General features: G+C 30.7%; 1 protein-coding gene across 5 annotated transcripts; it reads left to right on the top strand.

Moving 5' to 3' along the window:
- The first annotated feature begins 391 nt into the window (after positions 1-391).
- Positions 392-21,355, top strand: LOC134707215 (retrograde protein of 51 kDa-like). 5 transcript variants are annotated; one of them, XM_063566802.1, is made up of 13 exons: positions 392-999; positions 7,743-7,929; positions 8,285-8,380; positions 8,735-8,896; positions 9,393-9,518; positions 10,030-10,250; positions 10,693-10,799; positions 12,317-12,331; positions 13,441-13,556; positions 14,491-14,511; positions 15,696-15,809; positions 16,379-16,486; positions 16,774-17,836. In XM_063566802.1, exons 1-13 carry the CDS (start codon positions 491-493, stop codon positions 16,807-16,809), a joined length of 1,818 nt encoding a protein of 605 aa, XP_063422872.1. In that variant the 5' UTR covers positions 392-490; the 3' UTR covers positions 16,810-17,836. The 5 variants fall into 5 exon arrangements, with proteins under 5 accessions (XP_063422872.1, XP_063422873.1, XP_063422874.1 ...); XM_063566803.1 differs by lacking the exon at positions 12,317-12,331; XM_063566804.1 differs by lacking the exon at positions 14,491-14,511.
- The last annotated feature ends 1,527 nt before the right edge of the window (positions 21,356-22,882 follow it).

The following is a 22,882-nucleotide window of genomic DNA, read 5'->3' as shown; positions in this document are numbered from 1 at the left end:
CGAACTTTTATATTCTTACAGCTGATATTTTATTTATCGAACCAACCTTTTAATTAAAATTATTTCTATTAATAAAAAATGGTCTAAAATATATTATGTATGGAAAAAAAAAGGATCATTTCTTTATCTATATATATATACATATATGTGTCCATGTCCAAATTTACAATTATGTAATGTATGAGAGGACTAAAGAATTGGACATACGAAAATCAATAAACACTTTGACTATAAATGTCTTCCTTTACCTTAAAAATTCAAAAATAATTCTTAAAGTTAAATTAAAGATATAATTCTTGTTTTTCAAGTTTGTAAATGAGTTATATGTAGGTTGAATCGACAAGCCAATAAATTTTTAGCAGACGACAAAGATTCACCTGAGTACACATTGGATCAATAGTATATAGTCCCGGCTAGCAGTTGTACGATCCGGTAGGAAAGTGTTTGGTTGTGCTGTCGGCTTCAAGTCTAGAGTAGTAGAAAATTCAAAATGTCTCAAGAAAAAGTTGAAATTAGGAGAAACATCAAGACTCAGCCTACTATTGGGACGAGGAGCACCGTTATCAATAGAACAAGTCATGGCGGTGGTGGCAGCATGATGCAAGGTGGTGGCTCTAGAAGTGTATCAATGAGAATGAGTATGGGTGGAAATTCAGCTCCCTCTTTTGCACAGGGGACAGTTTCATCTATGTCACATAAGAATGTCGCTAACGTCTTGGACACCAGAGCCAAAGAGAAGTGTGAAATGAACGTTTTGAATGAAAGATTTGCTAGTTACATCGAAAAAGTGCGTTTCGTAGAAGCTCAGAATAAAGCTCTTCTTGCTGAAATTGATAGACTAAAAAAGCAAAAAAACTTTGATGCTAGTGAAATAAAGGAATTGTATGAACAAGAAATAGCTGATTCTAGGAAAATAATAGATGATTTATCTGATGAAAAAGCTAAATTTGATGCCACTTTAGTCAGTTTACAAGATCAACTTGAGGATGAGAGAAGAGAGTAAGTTTTACATTTATAATTTTCTTAACATAACTTCATAATGTATTTGATGTAAAACCAAGATTCATTTTAAGAAAATCAAAGTGTAGTTCAAATTATTGACTGAGAAAAAAAACTCATGTAGCACCAAGGTCGATCAATATTTTAACTTTGTAATTAATGTTCAATTGCAGTTTTAAGTTTATTGCTAAAATTCGAGATGCCGGCCGGTAAGTTTGATGATGCAAAAGCCGGCTTCTGAAACCACGCCTCCAAAGAAATAGTCCTGCGTCATCAGTTTTCTCTTGTCACGTGATAATATAAATTTAGAGATCTGGCTGCACTTTTTATTTCTTATCGACAATTTCAAATCTAATCAGAAATTGCCAAATAAAATATGCAATAGAATCATGATGAAGTATTTTCAAACTAAGCTAGGAAAGAAATTAAATATCTAATATCGCTTCCATAAAATTGTTTCATTTTATATCAGAAGCATTGTAAAGTTAGAAACACTATTTGACTCAATGAGATAAACACCTGATGAATTAGTAAAAAAAATTCAACCAGACTATTAAATGGGGATTCTGTTTGTTTGTTTCGTTTTATACAATGATTCAATTTTTGTATCAAAGAATTTTTTATTGGTTTTGAATTAACTGAATCGGTTTAATTCGTTATATTTAAATAAAGAAATAATAACATACAGTTTAAAATTCTGAATTAGCTAGGACATTCATGAAAAAATCTGAATGGTAAGTCAGGTGTAGATATAATCTATATCGACCGAGCGTGTTTGTTCTGGTTCCTTGATCTCATTATTAAAGGAATACTTGCATTTAAATGATTTATCATATCATTGTAACAGCACACTATGTCTATTTGACATACTGTTTGTACTTATAATTAGTAATATACCAGTCTAAACACGAATACCCAAATAAGAACTTTATTGTTTTCACTCCAAGTGTAGGATATAGATCGAAAAATATCTTAAGATTTTAAATTGAGGTCCAAAGATTTATGTCTTTTAAACAACATTGTGTAAATGTTATACCTATTATTTACAGAGAGGCAATAGAAAACTATTAGCTGTTGCAACTCATGTCATGTCGTACTTGTCTACTATCCATATTTAGGTTTGCTGATATATTGACTCTTAAATAGTATAAATGATTGGTACTCAACCAACCATCAATGGCGAACAAGTCCTTTTTACAGTATAACTGAATTAACATGTAAAATAAGGATACACTTTAAGCTGAAGAACATACCGCAATTTGGACATCTTTGTTAAATTTGTTTCTTGTTGAGCAACAGATGCTGTTCCTTGTACATATACCAATTTCTTTACTTTCTTTACTTATATGACATATACATTTGTAATAATCATATTTCAAAATTTGTTTAATCGGGTTTCAATGGAGGATATTACGCTCATGATCATTTTAACAAATGACTCATTTTATAGCCTTATATGAAATAAGAAAATACCCGAAGTTTAAACTTAATGTATATTTAATTCAAGTAAAATAGACCTACTGTGTGAACGGTCACCTTTAATGGTGGACTTTAATAGGTATTCTTATGACTAATTACTTGCCGCAAGGGTTAACTTCGGTCATATAACTAAACATTTGAATTAAAACTGGATCTAAAACCCTCACTTTCACGGATCGATTGAATGACGAAAGACGTATAGGGCTGTGATCTTTGATAATTTAAGACGTTTATTACCCGAATCTCAAAACCTCTTTAGAGAGAAGTGAATTAAACATGAATCAAAATGAAGTCACATTACTGAGACCACAGCTCTGATTTATTTTCATTGAAAACTGACAGCATATTTATAGGAAAGTCTTCAGCGTTTGAACAATACTATATATAGTATTTAAGTTTCCACAAAATATCTTGGCCTTAGCTTCTACATTATGTTTTTTTGATTCATATATTTCATTATGTAAACAGTTACAAACTGAATAAGATTTATTGTCTTGTATGTAAGATTTTTTATGTGCAAGTTTCTGTTTTGACGCAGTCATCTTGTGTACTTTTGATAAAATCTTGTGTAAAGCTACTTGGGATATTTTGACAAATTAGTTATCCAACAATACATTTACTACTATATCAAAAGCTAATGAATAACATTTACATAAAGTTGTTATTTATGCAGTGGCACGTAAAACTAGCGACATTTTATGAATTATATACAGGACAGCATGTGTTAGTACAAACATAGACATACATGTATAATAATTTACAAAATATAAAGAACTGATTTATTTGTATTTACGATTTTTTTGGCTATACTTTTTGGAACTTTTGGATTATAGCTCTTCATCTGTATATAAGCTTTGCATTTAACATATTTTGGCCACGAGCATCACTGAAGAAACATGTATTGTCGAAATGCGCATCTGGTGCAGAAAAATTGGTACCGTTAATGTAATTAATGTCACTTATTAAAGTCGCCCTGAGCAAGCGACCAAAGTTATGATTTACATCAGTATCTGACTCTAATTCATTTGTAATGTGTGAAGGAACATGTGCTACATCGTGTTATTATTGACTTTTTATTTGAGACAATCTGCTGATGCAATGTGTTATATCAAGTTATTTTTGATTTGTTAGTTAAGATAATCTTCTGATAAACGGGAGATAACTCAAAAATGAAACATGCCCCATTCCATTGCATGCATGTCTTAGAAGATGTGTTATGATCGACAATGAATCAACTATCCACCAAAGTTTAAATGGAGTGAATTTAACCAATAATAGGCAACCGTACTGCCTCCAACAATGAGAAAAACGCATACTGTACAGTCGGCTATAAAAGGCCCGACATGAAAAATATATAATAATTCGAGAACAAACGGCCTAATGTATAACAAAACAATTTACACAAAACAAATATAATAGTTTTAGACATAAATCAAAGCATGAAGTTGTAAAAGTGTATATACATACATCTGTCCTCTTAACTGTTTATACGAGTACTATAAATTATAAGTATATTATACAACTTTAGAATAAAGTCAGTATAATGGTTTTCTTATAATTGAAGGGTTATATTTATTCTTTCGAAACCTTTAATATTACCCGACCTTCAGCACCCTAATTTTACATAGTTATAAAACAGCAGACCACTATGTGATTAAATCTGAGATTATCAATTTAATAAACACCTGCTTAAACCCTATTCAATGTTATATTTACAACAACAATAACGGGCTACTCCCACTGGTTTAGAAATAGGCAAAAACATGTTATAGATAATCATGTTGTTTTTTTACTTTCTTCAGTTTGGAATGTACTTGCTTATAACTTAATTATGACAACATTAAAAGCACTATAACAAAGGAACCGCTTATTTAGGCATCTAAAGACGGCGGCAGTACTAATCTCTTGAACACGTGTTCGGAAGCCTTTCTGAACTGATCAAATTATTGCTTTCTAAGAGGATTTGTGGACTTTTAAAAGATTTTTTGAAGGAATTTAAAGTTATATAAAATTTGAAATTCCAACAAAGTAAAGCAATATTTATCGATTACTTAAGAAGATGATAAGATTGCACGGTTTTAAAATTTTGGTTGAGAGGTGTGTTACTGAGCTGAGAAACAACCGAATAATATATCATTATCTGTTAACCCATTTTATTAAGAACACGTTCATCACAGCCGCGTTTGTAAAATCACGATGAAGCACCTTCGCTGTATCTTTTATTGCTACTATGTATTACGTACAGTGCTTGACATGCATATTTTTACACAAGATGTTTTTTATACGCCAACATTTTTTAGTTCCCATATTTTCGTTCTTTTAAATACTTTACCCTTTATGCACTATTGAAAAATGAAAAGTCAAAGTGACCCGTCCGGAACCAACCATTAACAACAATAACGATATGTTACGTCGTGAGAAAATCGAAGCGGTCAGTAAATAACTATCAGAACAGCAAAGAAATAGGTAATTTATTTAAACTTGATCTAAAGTTTAATAAAAGTTCAAATAAAGTTTACACAATAGGTACATAAAACTTAATTCAAATTAAAAAGGTCTTTGCCAACTTCATAAAAGTACTCTACTGTGCAAATTTAATAACGATTTACAAATAACTGCGTGTTTACAATAATTTTAAATGTCTAGTCTTAAAATAAGAAAATAATTAGGCTATTTATTATGTCGCACCCCTGTGTGAACGACTCTATCATACTATATATTTCATAAAAATTGACCTAACAGAATTGTATCAAAATATTCGATTGTAAATCTTTTTCATGGCTAAACTGCTTCTGTTTATAACAATACAAACTATTTGCGAAGTCTTCTCTTGTATAGCAAGAGCGATTTAAGGTCGTGTATGCTCCTTTAATAAAAAGAGCGAATATCGGTTATGTTTGCTGCTTTAAAACAAGAGTGATTATCGGTCACTGTCTTCTACTTTATGTCAAGAACGATCATCGGTCATATCTGCTACTGTATAACCAGTGCTATTATCGGTCATGCGTGCTACTATGAAAACAGGAACGGTTTCGGTCGTGCGTGCTACTATGAAAACAAGAACAGTTTCGGTCGTGCGTGCTCCTATGAAAACAAGAACGGTTTCGGTCGTTCGTGCTCCTGTAGTAACGAGAGAGGTTTTCTGTCATTTGTCCTCTTCTAATAACAAGAGTGGGTTTCGGTCTTGCGTGCTCTTGTATTAAAAAAAGTGTCTAAAAGTAATGTCTGTCCTTTTTATAACAATAACGACTTTCGGCCATGTCTTTCCCTATAATTACAGGTCTGGTCGGCCAGGTCTGTTTCTATTATATCACGAGTGATTATCGCGCATGTCTGCTCTTAGTAACAAGAGCCATTATTGGATTTAATTTTAATCTGATTTCTGAATTTTAAATACATTATTGCAAGTAATGATCATAATTTTTGTTGATTTCACAATATTCAAATTACAGATGTACTTATACCTACGATGGTTGAGATATTATTTTTATGAAGATTTTAATGCCAAACGTAACTTTTAGCCTGTTTTTTTTATAATTTGAATTTAGCGGCTATCATTATACTGAACCATTAATGAAAATGATATAATAAACTTGCATCCTTTTAACTTCTACATGTAGTAAAACTATTGATTTTTGAGTTTTTTGTGTGAAATACCGTCACTAAATATGTTACCAGTAGTTAGCAACATATGAATGTAACATTGTCAAGGATATGTGGTATTTGAGTAAATAATAAAAAACGCCTTCTTTGCATGTTATCAGAATCAATAAAATTAAATGAATCATATTTATTAAAGGTTCAGAAAAAATACTAGGCCCTTCACTTCTTGGTTTCCATGCAATTCTGTACACCTACTCGGTGTGTTTGATATCTGTTCTTTTGATTGAAAAAATAAGACACAAACTATTTACTGTGTCATCGTCTGTACTTATATAAGATAGTCGCCATAATGCTCATGGCTCGATACTATTAAATATAAACAGGAATTATCCAAGATTGCACATTTACAATAAATAAGCAAATCAATACCAATCTTTTCCACTGGTTTAATTTTGAATTATTTTTATTCCGTTTAAATTGGTTATTTTAAATACTTGTTTTGATTTAACCACCGAAGTCTATCTGCCAGTGTAATCAAGGCATTACTAATTTCATTTTAAATTTATCAAAACTGTATTTTGAAAGTTATGTCAACCATGTAATTTGTACATATCAATATCACTGTAGGGTTCTAACCCAATTGTTGACAAAGGTATTTTGACATTTCAATTCATTCGACATTTGGCACTTTATCAGTACGACTAATGAGTTTATCACAGTACACCATGATAGCAATATTAGAAAAAACAAATCTTCTATTATATTGACAAAACATTTTTATTTTACGACAATATAGAAATATTATAAAAAAAACATCAACCATTATAATTACAAAAGTTTTTTTAAAAAGTTTTTGTAATTCATTCTTTAGATTAAAGATGCAAATATTTGTAATTCAAAATAAATGTATTTTTACAATAAACTCAACGACAAAAAGTGCTGAATTGACATTTTCCCGATTTCATCTTGACCTAGGTAATGGGATGGACTTGTCGAAAAGTGTTTATTGTTGAACGTCTATCGATTTATATTGTCTTAGATAAATTATATTATGGATCAAGTACTTCAATTTTAAAAGCCCCTATCTTCAAAGGAATTATTATTGTAAAATTTGATTTATCAAATATAGAGTATCTAATGTAGTCAAGTTTTATTTCTAAATATCGACCCGCCTTTAAACGGACATTTTTTAGAACTTTAGAATAATTGACATTTTTTAGAACTTTAGAATAATTGTTCGGAGTGCAACCAAAATAGGCATTGAAACTGAAGTTTGGACAACAATAAAGTGTTGCGATAAAGCAGTAACGATATACCAGTCATGTAACCCTTATACATATTTTTGTATTTAAAGAAACAAAAATAAAGATGATACAAATTTGGACTTGATATACATGCAAAAGGATACTGATACTGAAATGCATTTTTTTCAAAGGATGTCATTGCAGAAAGTCAGAAAGTCGCTTGGGCAAAAAAAAAACAACAACCCAAAAACCCCAATCTGGTTTTAATTTTATATTTCTGTTTTTGATACAGTTTTCCAGTTGACAACTTCTCTATATTTTCCATATTTAGCGTAGTTGTACTTCTTTTTCATTGTATATAAATGAAAGGCATATATTCTAACATATCTTAATCAGTATTTTATTCTGTAATTTCAGCCGGATCAACGCAGAAAAGACCGTAGATGACTTATCTAATAAAATAGATAGACTTAATGACCAACTAGGAAATAATGAAGGAGAGCTAGCTAATCTTAGACTTAGGATAGAGACTTTGGAAGATGAGAACGCTCGTTTGAAAAAGGACAAGACAACTCTTCAAAATGATATTAGTCGTATTAGAGCTGTAAGTTTTTTTAGATCTATTATACATAGAGAAGATCTTTAACAGATATATTTGACTACCATGTTATGTTGTAATCTTCAATTTAGATGATGAATATAGGGCAAATATATCTTGATATATATAGGAGCAGACAATGTTATAATTAATTACTTAAATTCACAATTGAAAATATTACTAAAAATTGTAAAAAAAATACACTTTATTGAAAGACAGGGTTTTTAAATATAATGACTAAATAGACATTCCTATAGCAATGTTTGTGCAAGCATTTGCTAATTTGACCTAAGAGAGAACAGTCTATATAAAAAAAAGAACGATGATACATCATTGAATTTGTTTATTGTTGTATTTGTAGGATCTTGACGAAGAGACATGTAAGAGAATTCAAGCTGAGATGAAATTACAAACATCCGAAGAGGATTGCAAGTTCCAAATCAACATCTATGAAGCTGTAAATATATTTTATTTTGCAAGAGGGGGGGGGGGGTGTTGTTATTGAATACTGTGTTTTCAAATCAATATTATAAAAAACTACAAGTTATTGTGACAAACAAACTATATAAATATTTTGGCAGTATCCACTTAATAACCGTCTGGTTGTTCCATGCAATACATTCTTTAAATCTTTAACATTGTGATGAAACAATTTACATTCTGTCAAACTTTATGTTAACTATGAAATAGTAATATAATATCATATTGTCATTAATGGTTGGTAAATTAAAAAAAACCAAAACGTTTTTTTGCAATGCATAATTAAAATTTTGTTTGTGCTTTAGACTTAATTTTATTTTTGTTTTGCTAGGAAATTGCTGAACTTAAAGCCATGCTTGACCGTGACAGGAGCATCGAAATGAAGGACATCTGGAAGGGCGAAATCTCTAAGGCCATTAATGAATTGAACACACAATATGCCTTAGAAGTTGACAGAATCCAAGCAGAGATGCAGAAGAACTACGATATGCAGGTATAGGTTATGTTATAAATGGAACTACCAACATCAATAATGTTATAATTGTCATAAGAAGCGTTGAAAAATGTCCCAACTTCACAATATCCTGTATGATAATTTTTAACATCTCTTCATATCAGCAAAATAGGTTGTCAAATTACTTAACCCTGTTTATATGTCCTTTCTGATTATTGTGCAGTTATACTCATGTTAGGTCGAACTACAACAAGATGTGTTCTGTTTATTTGCAAGTAACACTAGAGTGGTTAAAACAGAAAATCATATTAAGTCCAAAGATGCTTTCTGCATTGTTTTTACTTAAGTCCATTATGATATCTCATAAAAGTTACCTTCACATGGGTCGTTAAGTTGTTATTCAAAACGCATTTTTACATTTAGTTTAAAACAATGGATATTTAGGATTCAGAAACAATTTCACTGTTTCTTTTCCTTTTAGAAAACTTATATGCTAAATAAAATTGTATATTTGAATTTAAATGAATAATTACAGATGAACGAAATGAGAGCTGGTTTGAACAGAGACAACATGGAGACCATGAGTGCTCGGGAGGAAAGCAAGAAAGTTAAAGGAAAACTGAACGAGCTCCAACCACTCATCAGTCAATTACAAGCTGAGGTATGTAAAACATACAAACATTTTTTTATGAAACCATGCACAAAACGGATTGAAATCTCTTTCAACTATTGAAAGAATATGTAAATAACCGTCCTTAATGATAACCGGGTGACCCCTAGTATCTATCGCCCCTCTTTGAATGATAACCGGGTGTCCCCTAGTATCTATCGCCCCTCTTTGAATGATAACCGGGTGACCCCTAGTATATATCGCCCCTCTTTGATTGATAACTGGTGTGACCTTTTATCAATCACTTTCCCTTATTCAAAAGGGATCTGCAGAAATTAGGAGACACCAGTCAAATATAAACATATAGACTTGATACTTTTATATTTTTGTGGGTTATGACTTAAATAATGTGATGCTCTATATGAAACAATAAGCTTTACATACGTTTAAATAGACAAGATATTCTAGTGTGCCAGTTACTTACTTTGTGTTTATGAGTTAGGAGGCATCTTTAAGCTTACAAAATAATCTTCAAATGATTCTATATGTAATTATTTGACAGAATGCCATGCTGAAGTCTAGACTGGACGGACTACAGGCCCAATATGATGATGAATGCCGCGAACACGAGTCTGATGTTCAAAGACTTCAATCTAGTATTGATAGATTGCAAATGGAGATGGATACTGTCCTATCAGAACTTCAAATTCTCCAAGACGCCAAGTTGTCATTGGAGTTGGAGATTGCTGCTTACAGGAAACTGTTGGAAGCTGAGGAGACCAAGTATGTTTTGCACTTAAAGTAGATTTGTTTTCATTTAAGTTTCTTCCATTTTGTATTGTGTTTTGGTGATGGAAATATCATAACACATTTCTTTGTTATCAGATTGATGTTGATGATTTCACACTTCAGTAATTTTTACTAAGTAAATTTTGTTGTAAAATAAATAGATATTGTTCAGTTATAATCTTTTCTGTATTACGATTTGTATTTTCCCATTTCAATATAATTTGAAAGATTCATGTACTGTGAACATGTTGATATTATAATAATAATCATAATGTTTTTAATTTCTATTGAAATAAATAGACACATGCGATTATGTTGGAAACATTTAAATTGCTGTTGTCATTTTTTTGTTCTATGTTAGACTTCGAAAACAACATAATTATTGATTTATCTAAGGTTTAGGTTGCATCACTTCATATTAACCGTTTGTTTTCAGCATGAGACGTGTTGTTGAGCACTCCAGTGGATCACGAAGCGGTGGCGCTCAACTGCTTTCTGACATGATCGTTAGCAAGGGAGGTTCTGGAGATTCACAGAAAAGCAGTTAGTAACAATTTCACATTTTGTGATGCCATCGTGTGATGCATACAGAAAATTGTAGTGTTTCAATGTAGTTGTTTTCAGACGTCATTTCATGTGCCTGATTTTTTTTATCTTGCCTATACAGTCTTTTATAAATCTCTTTTTATATTTGAGGAGCGCGCAGATATAGAGTGCAATTTCAATTATTAAGCATGCATTATAGTATGGATTAAGCATCGGATGTTGACATTAGAATTAATTATAATGATGCAAAAATGTGACTAAAAGCTTAGATTTTTAATACTAGTTATAATTGTGATAATCATGCTTTGTTTTTTTATGCGACATGCTTTGTTTAACCTTATAGCCATTATATGCTTGTTTATAATATTCAAATTTATCGATGGACAATAAAATGTCATATAATGGATTTCCTTTGTATATTTGACTAACAAGTAAAACAGAACAATATAAGAAATTAGAAATGGCTCATATAGCATATAACATTTATGAGCAAGACAATTTTCCTTAAGATATCATACCTAACCATTACCTTCCCTGTTTACCCTATAAAGCTTTGGTATGCAGTTTTTATAAATCCCTTTACCAATTTAAATGGGCTATTGGAGAAATGAACGGATATTGGTTTATTGAACGAGATTTTGCCATTAAAATTGTCTACCATTTTCTGTATGTTGTCAATGTCGGACTGTGTGGCATAGTTGGTAGTGTGGTTCGTTCTTATATTGTATTTATTATGAAAGTTTTTATATTACTATATTATTAGCACTGCAGAAATTAGTTGCTTAAAATCATGCAATATCCATACCAAGTTATAGAAAGCATTTTTATTAGTTTATTTAGCAAATATGATAGTGCATAAATTTTATACACAAGGGAGCACCGGGGGCGATTGCAGATATTCGTGTTATATTTACTAACTTTAAGAAGTACATAACAACCAATAGTATGTTTGATGTTTGCATGTCTTGCTAACATGTTCATTACTAATACGTACTTGACAATAGGTTAAAAAACTGCCTTGCATGAACAAGCACATTAACATTTATAGATGTTTTTCCTAGCAAATTCGGAAACTCGTGCCTCTTTGAAAAACAAACATCACATGATTCCGAACGCAAAATACTCAAATACAGGTTCTTACAAAACTCTGTATAAAAATATCTTCAATCTAGAAAATTGCACCGTCCGGAAAAGATCATAGCCGGGTGTGACGGCAGATCTCCTACTTGAAAGAAACAAAGTATTTCATAATTATCCAGCAAAAAATCTGAATTAAAAAGTGATATTAATATAAAACAAGAAGTGAACTGGTCTTTAATTTAATCAAATAGGTTTTGAACTTTGGCAATTAATGTATAATTGTTTATAATTTGAAATATTTCTGTGTTGGCAGTGATCTTCAATATATATGTTCTGTCAGTGCAGACATTGTAAACGGAAAATGGTAGACCAATTTTACGTCATCAAGTTGTCAATTGTCACCAATGGTATTTTAACATATGCATATTTTACAGATGCTAACCAACTGAGTAAGTCGAAATAGTCACGTGATATACAGACGTTGATCTATATACAACAGAAATTAACATGTATAAACAAGTTCTTAATAAAACACCAAATTTCAACCAAGAAACCCTTTAACTTTACTTCCATAACAAACTTCACAAGATATATACTCAACTCAAAAGAAACACACAATCCTAACAATTATCGGTAGTGCAACGTAAATAAGTTGCCTAATAAAAAGAGGTATATAACAAATCGAACCATTAAATGAATTCTCAAGAACAAAAACTTTTCATAAACAATTGATAGTGGTTAGAAAAACCCAGCACTATCTACAATTTTCAAATTTTGTTATTTTGATTAATTTTAATAAACTCGCACACGTGTTTTGTGTGATGAAGAACAAGCCACGAGATGATGGACGTGACAAGCTTCTGTGCCTGACATCAGAGATACATGGAGTAAGTTGATAACTTCTTAGCTGTTGTGAATGAGCTTTTAATCATTTTTTGCTTTCTGGATCTAGCTCAATGACACATCTGCTATGATGGAAAGAAAATGTGATAGCCAATGCTTATTTATTATTACAAGTTTTTTTATTCGTCTTTAACGTACTGTATTCTAAGGAAAAAATATCAAGGTTTTATTTTCAATGCGTTTGCTATATACGTCTTATTAACAATATTTCCTATATTTACTGAAAATTAATGAACTTAAGTACGCATGTATATTATTAACACTCTCTCTTGTAAGGAATAACAGATGATGGGTATATACTCGGAATCAATTGAGTTAATATTCCCAAAATAGACTATCCCTTAAAGTAACGCATGGAATAAATTGCATGATTTTGAGCATGATTTGTGCAGTGTGATAAATGATATTTAACAATAAAGATACATGTTTTTAGATTGCTAGAAGTAACTCTAGTTGAATAATGGAAATTTAATTTGATTTTGATATTTGTGCGTTCATATCTTGTTTCATTTTTTTTTTATTTAAACATGTTAACGGTAAGATCTTTTTAATAACAAATAATTAGTAGTAGAAATTAATTTAGTTTAGAAAGTTTATTTATTAAGCTAATTGATAAAGTTGAAAATACTATTGTCACACTTCCATAAATTTTCAGCATTAAGTGAATCATCCAACAAAATTCTGGTACAAAGAACCTGTAGAGGAGACATATCTATTGAGAATGCCCAGCCAGATGGAAGCTGTGTAACCTTGAAGAATTCCTCTAAAAAGGTATCCCCACCTCTTTCTGATAACACGTTAAATTACATATTACCATGGAATTATAATTGTCTATTAAATTATACCTCCATAGGTATTACATATTAAAATGTATAAGTCGTACTTTATGCACTTCATGCAATCTTTTCACTTTAAAATTTTTATTTTTACGGATTTAATTGATAGATATAAATGAAGGAGCTTTATATTAAAAAGTTGCAAAAATGAACATAAAGTATGACATAATAGTAATGAATAGGAAATCCATAGTTAGAATTTGCATTCCTAATGCACAATGGTACATGACAGTTTTGTTAATTTGAAAATGCAACAAAAGTGAAATTTCTGTTATATGGCCATTCTGTATTTGTTTTAAAATGGTGAGAGGTTGCTTGATTCAGTGTGCTTATTAAATGATATTTAATTTATAATCTCAAAATATAAGTTGTAAGAAATATTTGCTATAATTGTTATGGTCTACGGATGTATCGCATCTTGTATTGTGTTTAAGCATGCCTTGATGGAAAAAGCATGCTTCGTATATATTTTGTTATAAAACTTGTATTAAATTCTTCCTTTTCTGTCTTAAAATGACATATTAAGAACCAACTCCAATTATTTAACATGCGAATAAACAAAACATTGGTCCTCTTTTGAAAATTTGTTTATGACTAAATATTTCGTAGGTAGCACCCCTTGTCAAGGGCATTTGTGAACTTCAGTTTTTTTTTTAGACCTATCATATCTTGAGGTTGATCGATTCGAATTGCTTATTGTCAATAGGTCCCAATCCAATTCGCAGAAACTATTCAGTTTTATTTAGACCTGTCAAAATATCTTAATACATGTTTTTCCGTTTTGTCATTTCTTCTATTTATTTGTCAAAATTTTAATTGAACGAATATTTGAAATCTGAATGCAAACAAATATAAACTTCTGCTTGTAGAAAAGTAACTCAGGTGGCAAGGTAAGCGCCGTGTGCGTTGAAATGCTAATTAATTATATCTTTAAATCAATCTTAGTATCGTTGGTATATAGAGGGAATCACTATAAGACATATCTATACACGTAGTTTGTTTCATGATATTTGAAGTCAAAAATACATATATTTTGAATACAATCTTTGGTGAATAATAGGAACAAATTCTGATTAAATGAAACAGACTACTGAAAGTAAACCATCAAAATTCACTTTATCTGGTGGTTGTTCCAACGATCGCTCTAGGTTGACTGTGCGGCATTTTTTATTTGGTTACATTTTTTTTTTCTCACCTCAATCAATATCTTATTCTGGAAAATCACTGCTACTACTCGTACGATACATATTTTTGGAGGAATTGCTGGCAAAATGAAAAAAAATAGAAGAAGATAAAAAATGTTTTGTTTTAATTAACAATATACTGAGATGTCTCTAATGTTCTGTATTTCGAACTTTTAAATCTTGTAATAGCTCTACATTTTCAGTGATTTTTACTAATAGTTCCTGGTGGACAATCTTGATTTTTCTTTCTCTTTTAATCATCTTGCATGCTGTTGACTAAACATAATATACAACGAAGATCTATTTTCATATATATATAGACATGTAACAGTGGCGTAGGAGTGACTGAAAAGAAAGGGGGAGGGGCAAAGTCATGACAGTGATAATCAAAATAAAACACAACATACCTTGTCTATAGTCAAAAAGACTCGTCAGTGTACGATTTCAATTTCATGTTTTTTCTTCAATGATTTTACTTTTGCTAAAATAATAGTTTTGTGGCTCCTACGCCAGTGATTTAACCATCTTCTGCATGCATATTACTCATGTAAGTTCTTATCCAAGTACAAATACAAATTATATACATTCGAATGTGCAGCTTTGAAAATTGACATAAAAGTTGAAAGGGATGTAGTTTTGAGACATTCCTTTTTAATAGTGTTTGCTTAATGATTCGATTTATCAATTAATTTTCCATAAGAGGAATGAAATAAACATGAATTATTTAAAACCAAAAGTAATCTGTCAAGCTTCGCATTTTTATTATCAAAGTAAAAGTATCCTCAGAGGCGAAAGGGGAAGATGAACATATATTGACTGATAATAAAACAGAAATCTTATACTCAAGTATTTATCAATCAAATATTGTAAAGTCAGGTTATTTTTTTCAGGATATTGTTTCTGTTAGCTTGAAAGGGTGGTCTTTGAAGAAGACAGTGAATGGTGTCACCAAACATACATACACCTTCTCAGATATCAGCCTGTTAAAAGGGAAGGAGATTAAGGTAAGAAATCATCATAGGAGAATGAGGGGTACTCCCTTTATAGGTTGAGACAAGGAACAGCAGTTAAAAATGGAGAAAGGTATCCATACAATATTAAAAGCTGCGTTTTGCTTTTTCGTTTGAGAGATGGGTATTGTTGCAAATGGTACGGCTATCCACTAGAGACACAATGAAATGGGTATAAGCAACAAGAGGTCATCGTACGACCAAAGTACATGTGAAATTATTAAGATATGCAGTAAACGCATTTGTGTTTATATGATTTACAAATAGAAACTATTATGATTAAGTTCGATTTATCATTTTGCAGTACAGAAAAATAATTCCATGAGTATAAAGGGTCATATCAATGTTCTCTTTGAATAAGTTTTTTTTTATAATTTTGTATTTACCTTGAAGTATTTACAGGGTAAAATGTCTTCAGTTCATACTATTTATAACAAAATGTTTCAAGTTCAGAAAAGATGAAATAAATAAAATGTCGGACATAAAAGTGATAGTACGCTTATAGAAAGAATATATATTTTGGTTTGGTATATTATTACTCATACGATATACATTTGTTTCAGTTATTCTCCAAGGGAGCAGCAGAACTTGCCAAGGATAGTGACATAGTATGTGACATATTTTCCTGGGGATTGTCCGGTACTTTCACTTTAAATGATGACAAGGGAGTGGTAAGTACATGTTTGATTAGTTAATATACTTTCGGCACGCCATTGTCCTTAAAAGTTTGTAAATATACATCTTACATAAAATCATTAATATATTGAGGGTCTTATGCCAATTCTTAGTGATACACGATATGCTCCTTCAAAATGAGTTATTTGTTTGTCATTGTCAGATAATATTAGTATGGTCTTCAACCATAGACAATTTTTTCCTTACAATATATAATGATATATTCAATATATATTTTCACATATAACAAATTGATGATAATTCATTGTTTTGTTTCTTCTAGGAAAAAGCAACATTGACCATCAAGACTGCTGCCTAGAGGATTGTTAGAGGACAGCAATCCATTTGTTTTCGTGACACAACTTACATTTAACTTTTTATTCATTTGTTTTTTGACAGTATATTAAGTATGTGTGCAATAGATGAATCTGCTAATAGGCTTATCGTTTGAATGATATTGTTTCATCAATTTGGCTAAAATGCTTGTAGAAATGAGATTTTTAACGCGTGTATACTCATATTTCTTGCCTGTACATGGAGTTTATCAAAACTTGATTTTTAATCGAAGGAAATAATGGCCTGTACGGTTATTTCTGTGTTGGAATTAAGATACAAATACCTCTTCATAATATTTACTTGTTTCTCAGAATATAGCCGATATGATGTTGTAGGTAGTTGCATAGACGGTTAAGTTTTCAAATATAAATGTTTGTTGTACATACTATACATGTATCTGGATGTCGAAAGATTATACTTTCTTTACATGCAGGGTCACATAATTGGTTTTAAATGTTCAGGTGAATAATTTTCGCGTAGTCAGAAATTCCACATTTGGTAATTTCCGTTGGAAAATTCAATATTTCCATTGTTACTGATGCTTTAAAAGTTGTTTGTGTGGTTTTATTTCATTAATCTGTTCGTGTGGGTTTATTATTCTCATTTTGACGACAGAGGAGTGAGACGCACGCTGAAAATGTATTCGTTTCCAGTTTGTATCATAAGTTCACTTCATACTTGTTTATGATATATTGGTTCTATTCTACAAGGCGGCAGACATTTTTGTTTATGATATATTAGTTATTCAAGGCGGTAAATATTATATTTTGTCTTTAAAACATTCCAAAAACCTCAACGATTGCTGCAAAGATTGGTTGTGAATTTTGATCATCTTTAAGAATATATATTTGTATTTTAAGTATTAGTTTTTAAGCTTTACGAGAAAATATTTGGGTTTATTCAACCCTTCTTATATTTTATATTTTGCAAGAAGTCATGTTTTGTTATGGTGATTATATTAGATTTAGCATATTATATATGGTTTTATTCAATAAATATTTTTACATTTATTTGTTTTCTGTACATCATCTACTAAGGACTGGGTTTAGTTTTTACCCACCAACAAAAGGTGGTCGATACGGTAAACAAATTAATCGGAGTTTTATATACGGTATTTTGCGCCAGAAGGGATGCCATGCAGTTACAGTTACTTATTACAATGCTATAGAGAATCCTTTTCACGTGTATAAATATGAGCGTATGATTATTATAAGGTAAAACAATGCTGGATTCTCGAATTTCTAAAGTAAAAGTTCAGATTTACAATTTTCTTTGATTAAATTGCTTCGTTCCCTAACAGGTCAAAATTCGATAGATGTTAAATTTTTTACTTCCAATAGAATGTACACTTCATTAGTATTTGCAAAACAAATCTTTTTTCAATATTGTTATTTATTTATTCTTCAAAGTTTAAAATAACTTCAGGGGAATTTGCACCCATTAAATTTCCTATTGACAACTTGAAAAATCAACGTTTATTAAATTGAAAAAGTTACAAGAGAGCTTGTTCTGGAATTCAGCATTGCCATTAATATTAAATCAAAAATACATATAGACAATACTATTTCAAACTCTAAAAAAAAAAGAAATGACACGACGTAAATTATTCACCAGAACAAAATGGTGATTCAACTGGTACTTTAGTTTGTATAAACACAACTAATATTGCATAGATTCATTGTTAACACAGCTTAGTGTAACACGCTTCTTAACAAAATTGCTTTTAGATGATAATCACAACACTGCATAGAAAAACGCAAAGGAGCACTTGTTATCAGAAGGTACCACCAAAAACCGGAGATGAAAAAGCTGAAATAAGTTGGAGTCTGTTTGGTACACATCTGATATGTTTTGTATTCTTATTTAAACACATTATTGTATAATGATCGAATTATGTAGGACTGTATTTTCACATTGGATATTGTATGATGCGTGCATGCTGATATCCTCGCATGCGAAAACTGGTGTTGGGAATCCTATCCTTTTAAGCATTATTGCTAGTATTGTATTTTCAGTCGCAACTAATTTTTACAGTGTAAGTAAAATTACTGAGGGATTACCGTGAAATCATTAATTAAAAAAATTTGCACACAAAAACATTGGACATTTGATGTATATTTTAAGACTAAAGCGTTCATTACTTCGAAATATTCATAGACAACAACCATACATGGCGTGCTTCATACTGATCTCTTAAGGAAAATAACCCAACTGGAAGTTTCTATTAACTGTTCAGTATTGTAGAAAACGTTTTGATTTAATTTTAGGCATGAGTCACGCTTCCAAAAGAGTAAGCTTAGTGAAGAGTGCAAGAGGAGACATTAGATTTGAGGGATGTGATGCATCTGGAGGATGGGTTGCTATAAAAAATAATGGATCAAAGGTAAACAATTAGAAAGAAAGGATTTGTATGAAGTAGATCCACGATACTGATTAAAATAATAAATTCGGGGTTAGATTAAAATAACAAATGCATTTTAGCAGTTTATTATGTTGAAGAATCATGGGGTAAAAGGTCACGGGGACAAACAACGATTTGTAATGGTTTCATTATATTGTTTGGTTTTACTTGTCTCTTTGACACATTCCCTATTTTCATTCTTAATTTTATTGATATGTTTGTCAATTTGATAGAATCACTGCAGGATAATTTCGTCAGCAACAATGAAATAATCTTCAACCGTTTAATTACCTAATTCAGAACAAAAATTTTTATTTGAAAATACCATATAATGCATTTCTTATCAAACTTTGACTATCTAGTAATAAATTTCTTTTCAAAGGCAATTAACATGAAAGGATGGACATTAAAGAAGGTGATCAATGGTATGGACAAATACAGCTATACATTCACAGCAGAAAATAATGCACAACCTGGCAAAGAAATGAGGGTAATGATTTTTTCTTTTATATATGTTATAATAAAGTATAAAAAAATACTCGTTATTACATATTTATCACAGTTGTCAGTAAGTTGATGCAAAAGCAATACATTCTGTTTTTATAGTTTATGGGTAAATATATTACTGCAAACCTAGACTGCATACATTAAACCTGCTTTTTGAGAGAAAAAAATTAATTGCAATAGATATAGTGCAAACTGATTGTAAAGAATATGCCATTATTATGTGAACAAATGCATCATGATTGTTTCATTTAAAGGGCATGTTTTGATAGTCATTGTTCTATTTACAATGGTTTTTACACTAGTCTAAATCAACCAGGTCACTAAATTGACTTTTGTTAATGTTATTTTCTACATGACATTATTTGTTTCCTAATATTTGTGTTTTTTTTTATCCTATGTTGTTGTGTTTTTCATTGACGTCGAAATCCATGCGATAACGTTACGATATCAGCCCATTAATATAGCACCATTTCGAAAAATGTGTAATTCACGTAAATTTAATGCTTTTATCATACTGTAACTAAGAAATTAAAAGTTATTTGCTCTAATTATATGATAATTCTTATTTTTGTCTTTCTTTTTAAAGCTTGTTGCAAGTGGTATGAAAGATGAGGCAAGTTTCGGCGATATTATTGTTGAGAATTTCACATGGGCACCAACAGGAAAATTCGTCCTTGTTGACGACAAAAGTGCAGTAAGTACAACTTTATGTATGGACATAGACTATATATGAAAATAAAGTGACAAAAGTATACTTGTTAAATGATAAACACTGTTTGTGGGGATTTATGAATTACCTACAAATATACTTGAATATAAGCATCTAACAACATTTTTATTGTTGTTTTTCCTCTCGTTCGTTGTATAAGATCTTCTGCGATTAACGAAAAAGTGACAGCAAAAATATTCAATTCAAATATGAATAACTTTATTTGTGTATCTCAAATCACACGAAAAAGGCAAAACCACATTTAGTAAACTTCTACAAAACTTGTACAGAGTAATGCAAAAATCAGTTTTAAAGAGATGTCATGATCGAAATATATATTTTTCTACATGACGTATTTATACCAATAAGTCATTGACATTTTTCATGTAACGTGTTTATACCAATAATCCATTTCTATTTTTCTTCGTCAAGCATCTCTAATAATATCTCTTTTATTACAGGAGAAAGCTACAATGGATATCAAAATTGACAACTAAAAGTGCAGCTATGTAGACAATGATACCATAGAGAGATTTTTCATAGACATCAAATACATAATGTTTTTGTATGCTTTCAAATGCTTTCGGATTTACAACTATACGATATGTTTTCGTGCCTTTTGAGGTTATAGTTGGTAAAAAATACTTTAGAAAAATATTGGTTGCTTTGCTTGTTTACTTGCTTGTTAACATATATATCTTAAAGAATTTTCTTATTTGAATATAATAGATTAATGCGAATTGTTGAATTGTACAGTGAAATCCAGAATTATTTTGTCTATTTAGAACTATGACCAAATCCATTATACTACAATTCAGTTTTTTTTATCAAAAGAGTTTATTTTAAAAATAAATAAATAGATTTATATACATATTTTCATGTTTTCCATTGAATAAAATAGATTTAGATATACACATCGTTGATATCTTTGTATTACCATCCGCATTGAGTTGGTCCAAGTAAATACCAAACCATAGAGCCATATATTTTTGTTTAGGAGTCAGCTGAAGCACGCCTCAAGATGTGGGATCTTCTCGCTGTATTGAAGACCCATTGGTGGTCATCGTCTGTTTTCTGCTCTTTTGTCGGGTTGTTGACTCTTTGACACATTTCCCATTTCATTCTCAATTTTATTATCTGTTGCCTACTACTAGTAATCATTCAAGATCATTCTTTTACCTCGGTATACAAATAAGGAGATGTTATATGATTGCTAATGAGACAACTCTTCACCAACATCCTAATAGTGAGAGATTAACCAACTATAGTTAATCGAATATATAGTCTTCAACAATGAGCAAAACCCATACCGATAGTCATAAGTAATACGCACAGAAATGACAAAATATGAAACAATTCAAACGAGTAAACCATCTGTCAGATTTTGGCCAAAAACTGTGTACGAAAAAGAAACATGATATATTACATCTACGTTATTTCCTCCGATGCATCGTCTGTCTCATTGACGATCAAACCACAACTTCAAAAGCAATCAACGTCACCTATAGAAAAACACGCGCCTGACTTTAGAAGGACACAGAAAGAATCTTGGAAATTGTTGCAACAGCACAAACAAAACACAAACATAAAACAATCTGCTAAAAGCACTTTAGTGTAGTTTTGTATGTCTGTTTAGTTCACGCATCATTGTAAATATAACGGAATTTGATGAGACAGTCGTACAAAGTGAGAGGTTTAGCGCTATGAAACCAGGTTTAGTCCACCATTTACTACATTTGAAAATGCCTGAACCAAGTGAGGAATATGACAGTTGTCCATTCGTTTTTGATGTGTTTGGTCATTTGATTTTGACATGATTATGGACTTTCCTATTTGATATTCCTCTGAGTTCAGTGATTTTTTTTCTAAAATTACTTGACTTATTAGATTGCAAAGTGCACAAAAAACTAGCATAGAGACTAAATACACTCAGTACCGATTAAAGAATACTCGCAGCTACTTTATGGTAGTTCAAAGTGTATCATAACTGATATCTAACTAATGTTCTCTAATATGAACACAACTGATTTAGTTTAAAGACAGTATGCTATTCATAATGAGTTTTTCTCTCTCTCACAATTTGGGCCTTTCGGTATTGCGTTTAGTCTCATTAAGGTTTTTCCGAAATCCTATCTTTTTACAAATATCATATTAATTTATTGAATTAATTTCACAATGAAAATGCACACGAAATCACAATAAGTGTGTGTACGGTATAAACGGCCACTCAGAGTACAAAGTACTTACCTAGAAAAAATGCATCACATTGCAATTATAAACAATATCATGAAGATACAATAGGTATAGATGATAGGCAACGATAACAACAACTATTCAGCCATTACATTTTATCTAGAAGTTCGTATTTCCGCCCAAGGCGACGTCACTGACAATACGACGTCGACAATAAACGTACAATAGTTGGAACGTTATGTTCCC

Source organism: Mytilus trossulus, chromosome 2 (genome assembly GCF_036588685.1).
Source record: "Mytilus trossulus isolate FHL-02 chromosome 2, PNRI_Mtr1.1.1.hap1, whole genome shotgun sequence".
Classification (NCBI taxonomy): Eukaryota; Metazoa; Mollusca; class Bivalvia; order Mytilida; family Mytilidae; genus Mytilus; species Mytilus trossulus.
The sequence above is the reverse complement of the archived record's forward strand: the minus strand, read 5'-3'. Positions and strand labels throughout refer to the sequence as shown.

Bases quoted from the DNA above. Each gene is read 5' to 3' on its own strand.
- LOC134707215 (XM_063566802.1), top strand. From the start codon at position 491: ATGTCTCAAGAAAAAGTTGAAATTAGGAGAAACATCAAGACTCAGCCT. The intron at 7,930-8,284 runs GTAAGTTTTTTT...TTGTATTTGTAG, and splicing joins ATATTAGTCGTATTAGAGCT to GATCTTGACGAAGAGACATG. The intron at 14,512-15,695 runs GTAAGCGCCGTG...TATTTTTTTCAG, and splicing joins AAAGTAACTCAGGTGGCAAG to GATATTGTTTCTGTTAGCTT.